Source organism: Gavialis gangeticus, unplaced genomic scaffold (assembly GCF_001723915.1).
Source record: "Gavialis gangeticus isolate Ggan-Ray unplaced genomic scaffold, GavGan_comp1, whole genome shotgun sequence".
NCBI lineage: Eukaryota > Metazoa > Chordata > Crocodylia > Gavialidae > Gavialis > Gavialis gangeticus.
Genome location: NW_017728993.1, coordinates 300338 through 306979, shown reverse-complemented (window position 1 = coordinate 306979; position 6642 = coordinate 300338). Strand labels below are relative to the sequence as shown.

Genomic DNA, 6642 nt, shown 5'->3' with positions numbered 1-6642 from the left:
ACTAATTCAGGGTGCCTTAATACCTGGGTTCCTAGAGGCTCCAACTCTCGGCAGCTGCCATCAAAGTCAGTTGGAGTCTTGCACACAAAAAAGGTGGACCCAAAAAATGAAGGCATCCAATATTAGCTTTAGTAAATATTAACCTCAGCCCTGTTGCACCAAGCTTCCCATCTATAAAGAAAGTGATGATACTTACCCACCTTTACAAAGAACTCAAAGATCTGTGGCTGAAAACTACTAGATAGAAGCTCTCTTCTACCAAGACTTGCACACCTGAGTAATTTAATTGATGTGAGCAGTCTCACTGACTTCAATTTTGCCTACCCACCCCAGTTAAGTTGCTCTGCCACATATGTCATTGCAGGATTCACCTCTGTGTAAACATAATTAAGCAGTGGAGTTACTGGAGGTTTTGCCTAAGCTGGAGTGCAAGATCAGGCCTCTTAATTCTTTCAGTTGTCTGCTTCACTGAATTTTATTCTATGATTTCTACAGAATTAATTAGAAAACTGAATAACTATTAACATTAAACTAAGATTAGTGTATCTTTTCAAACATCAGGAACTTCAAATAATTAAGTAGGCTGTTCAATGCTTTACAATACAAAGCAGTGAAGTGGGGTGGGAGGAGAACATTTAACCCATTTCCAAGAGCAGTTGTGATGCTGCTGCCTGTTCACTATTTGTATTCCTGATATTTAATTAAATAAAAACCTAGTCAGAGATGTATCCCATTGAGTAAAGCAGAGAGGGAATTGAGAATACCGAATTCTTATTGTGGTTTGTTATTAAGGACTGCAATTGTTTTTAGTAAGCAATGGTGAAGTAACAACAGCAGCACCAATGAGAATCAAAAATCTGTATTCAGACAGGTAAACCCGAAGAAGGAAGATACAGAAACTCCAGCATCAATACAGGTTTTTAGGTATTAAATTATACCACCTTTATCCTCACTGCAGCCCTCCAGGATAATGTGAATTAGTTCAGCCCTACTTCTTGCACTAGGGACTAGCACAATTTTTTGGCTACATATAAAATTTTCCATTCAGACATTCTCCTTGATCCAAGGACTTCTGTGACTGAGGTCCTAATTCCTGGTGCCTGCAACTACTGCTGATTAAATGATACGTGTCACTAAATCCAGTTCCTTATTTAAAAAAATGAGAGCATAAAGGGCTTCAGAATCACAGGCAAGGAAACATTAAGGCATTTTTGTGTGCTTTTAAATAGTTTTCCCTTTAATATCAGCTCAGCACCCCTATTAGTCATTCTGCCAACTTCAGCTTCCCCACCCTGTGCGGGTACAGCTGGCCCAAACCCTCGTCTGCACATCTGGAAACTTCAGTTCTCACTTACCCAGGGTGAGGGTGACTCATTTTTGCAGACTGCCTTTTGAATCGTGCAGGAAATGCAAAGAAAACTGCAGTTGGTTGTGCCAATGGCTGAGTGCTTAGGAGGAAGCAGCTGTCACAGCTCGAGCTAGACAGCAATCTCGCTCTGCTGAGCTGTACACCTTAATGCAAACACCCCAGCCAATGCCCCTATGTACTCAGCCTGTACAGCCCTCTCTGCCCCTGGCTGGCTGTACCAAGGCATCCCCAGCCGTTGCTAAGGGAGAACCACGTGGTGATGCTTTGGAAGAGGCGGGCAGAAAAGCTGCCTTAGCCCAATTGATCTAAGGATTGTCTGAACTCCACTGGTTGGGGGATCTGGGCTGCCACTCACGCTGTGTTGCAGGCAGGTTCCCTAGGCTCCTGCAACCTGACACAGACAGACACTGGCCTCTATTTTGTCTGAACTGCACCTAGGGACAGAGGGAAGCATGGCAAAAATGGCTCCGTCTCTTAGGATTTCAGACTGCTGTGCCTGGCAGAGCTTAATCAGGCTTTGTGCAAATACAGAACATCACAGGCTCTGCCCTTTTTTCACTGTGAATTCTCCATCATGTTGACCTTCAACGGGGCTCAGCAATGTGACTCGCAGAGGTGAGCTTTGAGGTACAGCCAGCAAAGGTGACAGGTCCTGCACTACAACACATCCCCTTGGCCAACTAACCCCTTGGAATATTAGCATTTACTTGTACTATGTGCTGTGTGCACAGAGCTTTGCAAGCTAGTAAAACAACACAGTCCTGCCTGGCCCCAAGAGCTTACAGATCATTGGAATCATTCAGCAAACCCTCAGGAACTATATTACACAGACAACAACGCATTGTGGCCATCAAGTGTCAGGAGGCAAGGAAAGAAAAGGAAGGAACGCATAGGAATAGATTGGTTTCATATCATACTAGCTATGACTTTTCTTTCGCCCAACACCCTGGAGCAGACAGGGCCACAGAGCTTTCTGGGCAGCTGGTGTAAGTGGGAGCTCATTACACACCGGGAACTGTGCTCTCCAGGTGTGACACCTAGCATTTCCCATCAGACAATCTGCTACAATTTATAGACACTACATGTGGCCCTTCAACCTCATCACATGGCCTGCACAACCTCCTCAGTACACAGGTGTACAAATGTGTGAAGGCCGTTGTACACCCACTTACTATGTACTGTGGTCATAACCCTCATTTAGGGTGTCTTTTTAAAGACATTATTAAAAATATTACAAATTAAATATAGTATTTTGTGTTAGTAAGAAGCAACAGAAATACTGCTTCAAACCAGACATGACAGACTGTAAAGCCCTGAACTAATAATGTTCTACTCATGACCAATGCGTGCCCCTGGAGGCTGGGGGGGCAGGGCAGCGGTGCAAGCACAGCGGCAGCGGCAGAAGCGCAGCGGCGGTAAGCGGGGGAGCTCGTGCAGATGCTGCCGGTGCTGTCCGTGGCGGGGGGGTGGGGGAGGGTGCTGAGCACCAATCAGGGGTCGGCGACCACCTGCAGACACCACCAGCCGTGTTGGTGGTGGCCAGCAGGGATCACGGACAACCCGCAGACGCCGGCAGCGGTGTCAGCGGCGAGGTGGCAAGTGGCGACTGCCCACCAACAGTGTCAGCAGTGCCTTTTTGTAGGGTGTGCACTGCCATGCTCAGGGGGTGCACATGCACTATGTGTATCCCCTACATGTTGCCCCTGGTTCTACTGGCAGTCTTAAAATTGTGCTTCTCTGCTAGATCAGAGAGTTAATCAGTACAAATATTGAGTCATTCTAGATCCCAGACTGTTACCACCAACATGCGCCATGCACTAGGGAGCAGCAGGACAATCCACTAGAGCAGAAAGGAAAGCAGGCCTGCTACTCAGTTTCCACTGGCCCCATTCCAGATCCACACACCTTCGAAACCTGGCAACAGCAACCAATCTACTGCTAAGCTCATCAACCTATATATGCATCAATGTCTGCTCTACACACTTGCCCTGGCTTCAACCTTTCGTTGCCCATTAGTGCTTTCAAGAGCCAGATAAAAAGCTTTTTTAAAAAAAAAATCAATGGGAGCGTTCTGAAACCAACCAAATTATGCTAACACCAATTTTAACCATGCTTACAATGATTAACAAGATGGGTAGTTAGCCTTTTTAGTCTGAAGTTAGGTAGAAGGCAGGGCAAGATAGCACCTTATAGACCAAGTCATTCAGGAAGGCTTGTGTAGCTTGTCATAGGCTGTGGCCTATTTTGTTCATAGCACCTTATGAAGTAGGCTGTAGCCTGAAAACATCATGCCTCTCTGAATGAGTTAGTCTGTATAAAGAACCACCTGGCCTTGCCTTCTGCCTAACGATTAAAACATGTCCACACAGGAGAGCTGTACCTATTTACTTAAACTGATTTAGACATGAGGCTATTTCTATACCACTTCTTCCTCAAAACCAGGTCTACCATCAAGGAAATAAGCCCCATCTTCTCTCTCCCATTACAGCATGCCCAAGATCTGCAGTTAGAAGGTATAATGGGCTTAAGAGGAACCCAAGTGGCTCCTTTACACCCTCTCCACTTGTACTCAGGTTCTGCCATAGAAACCCTGAGTGCAGCCCAGCAAGAGAGCCACTCGAGCTACTGGGAGCTATTGTCTATTAGTCACTTCCTCCTCAGCATGTAGATTTTCTGGTTCATTCTTGCGAGGTCCCCAAATCCCACCAAAGACTGTTTAACCAGCACGGATGCCTAAATCTGATTTCGGACTCCCTCTGGGTTATATCAAATGTAGAATAAATTCTACATTTGATATAGCCCAAAGTCTAGTGTGTCACAGTTTATTTCACCTCCATTTGTCCCTCTATTGCCTCCCTTCCCACAAAACACCTCCTACCTTAATTCACCATCAGCCTTGAATTGAGATTATCGTGGCTTCTGGTTATACACACTGGGCCCATACAAGCACAGCTGCTACTAAAAGCCACAGTCCAAGAAGCAGCTTCACTTTTATAAAATGATCATTACTGCTTACTTCTCTGAGAGCCATCTGGGAGGTAGGCTTTGGCAGGACTGCTCTTGCAGTTAGACTACCACATTCAACATTTTGTATCAAAACAGTTGGATGCAGAGAAACATGTCTGTCCCAGTTTAGCAGTCTGCCCCCAAAAGAAAAGTGATGTAATGCTGCAAATCCTCTCCTAAAGGCAAGCCACAATGTGGCACTGATTATAGAGGTAGGCGACCAGAGAAGGGATTCAGAAGCAAAAAATACCAAATCTGGGGAAAGAGAAATGAGTCGTGAGAGCATAGGAGTAGAAGGGACCTTCTGGGTCAGAGTCCAATCCCTTGTTATTGCAGCAACTACATCACCTAATCCCAGTCAAAGCTTTTAGATGGAATATGCATTGATGTAGACTGCTTGCCTCCACGCCGCAGGGGAGGGTCATCCATAGTCAGCCACTGCTTTTTGTCTGGTAGTTTAAAATAAATTTGGTCATGGAAAGATTTAGAAAGATGACAGAATTATTTAGTATTTTCTAAGTATATTTCATTTATTGTAATGACAAAAGGTGAGGTGACAAGGAGCTTTTTGAAGCAGAAAAGAATAAGGGATGATCAAAGGATTGGGAATAAAGTACGGCATGCTAAAAGCATTCATGAGGAGGTTGTAGATACTGACCCTGGAGTTGGATGGAGATTTAGCTTAGCAACAACAATAATGAATGCCACAAATGACTTTAGAAAATCCTTGCTCAAAAGCATCCACTGTTAGAGCAAGTGTTGTCAGCTCAATTACTCAATGATGGGCACATTACAGCTCAGACATCAGCAATGCACTCATATTATTTAAAGTTCATTCCAGCAGTTGCAACTCAGAGCTATATCATCCTTGTTGCTGACCAATACGTACTACACATTTTATAGTGCCATATGATAATAACTTTATAGTAACTTCTTAGCTAGTACTCATCTTGTCTTTGACTTAAGGCCTTGTTACATGATCATTTTGGGTGGAGCCCAGATTCTGTCCTAGAGCTTTTAACCCCTGGATTGTCTGCACATTAAAGTGGTTTTAAGCATTCATTATGCATCTTAAAGTTATACCACTCCCGGACACAATTCTCTCTGACCTACACTACCCAGATCTTGTTCCATTAAGGTGTGGCCACGGCCCACTGAAGTCCTGCCCAAGGTGAAGTCCTCCAATATCCCAGGATCCCTCTCACCCTTGCCCATAGAGTAGGGATAGAAACCTATCCTTGCTCACCAGCCCTCTAGTGGCACTTCACAACTGTGCAAGTGTGGGACAGTCAGAGAAGGTTTCTAAACGAAGGGTGTGACTGCTTCAAACTCCAAGCTAGCACGAACATCGATCAACATTTTTGTGGCTCACAACATAAGGTGCAACAAGGCCTTTATAGATCTAAGCTTTCCCAAATTTCATGCCACTAGGCTGCACTGGAAACTTATTAGAAGCCAGAAGCATGAACGACATGTGCCCCAAGAGGCTGGCGAGGCACAGTGACTGCCTGCAGGCAGGAGCTCCCGCAGGCAGCCGTGGCAGTGTCAGCGGTGGGGGGGTAGAGGAGGGAAAGTAGGGGAGAGGTGGCAAGCACTGACCAGTGGTCAGTGACCACCCGCAGATGCCATCAGCAGCAGTGGCAGTGGCCAGTGGTGATCGGCGACTGCCTGCAGATGCCGCCGGCGGTGTCAGCAGCAAGGGAGAGAGGGTGAGTGGTGAGCGGCGACTGCCCACAGGTGCCACTGGCAACGTTGGCGGCACTTCTGTCAGAGGGTGCCTTGCCAATCTCAGGAGGTGCACGTGCACCTGCGCACATCCCCTACACGTCGCCAATGGCCAGAAGCATGCACCTGACAGGATGAAATGTTACTCAGAAGTAAACATGCATATCTGGCAAGCTCTTCATTGCACTCTCTTCACCTGTAAAAGCACAAGTAAAATCACAGATCAACTTTGTCCTTCTTAATTAATGGAGTTAGCAACCAGGAACCAAACTTTTTAGGCTGAATTCAGCTTGACGTTGCAGGTTTGCTCTAACTCCCAGGGAAAAACAGTTCATAAGGCCTATAGGAGACAATTTTTTAAAGCCATATTGTAACCAAAGTCCTGTCTGTCTTCTTAACTCCTGACTATGCCACAGAATAGTACAAGAAAGACTTCTGAATAAAGAGCACTGGAAACAAGAGTTTAAACTCAGCTGTGTCCCCAAGCATGGCCACCTCTGTTCTGAAGTACAAGAGAAATTTTACAAATTGAAACCATTCCT

General features: G+C 45.6%; 1 protein-coding gene across 4 annotated transcripts in view; it reads right to left on the bottom strand.

Annotated features, from left to right (window-relative positions):
* Positions 1 to 1594, bottom strand: part of ERICH3 (glutamate rich 3) — a 109950-nt gene extending 108356 nt beyond the window's left edge. For all 4 annotated transcript variants that reach the window (XM_019528395.1, XM_019528391.1, XM_019528394.1 and 1 more), the window contains exon 1: positions 1356 to 1594. In XM_019528395.1, coding sequence (XP_019383940.1) covers positions 1356 to 1375 — 20 coding nt within the window. In that variant the 5' untranslated portion in view covers positions 1376 to 1594. The remainder of the gene's footprint in view (positions 1 to 1355) is intronic.
* Between the last annotated feature and the right edge of the window lie 5048 nt (positions 1595 to 6642).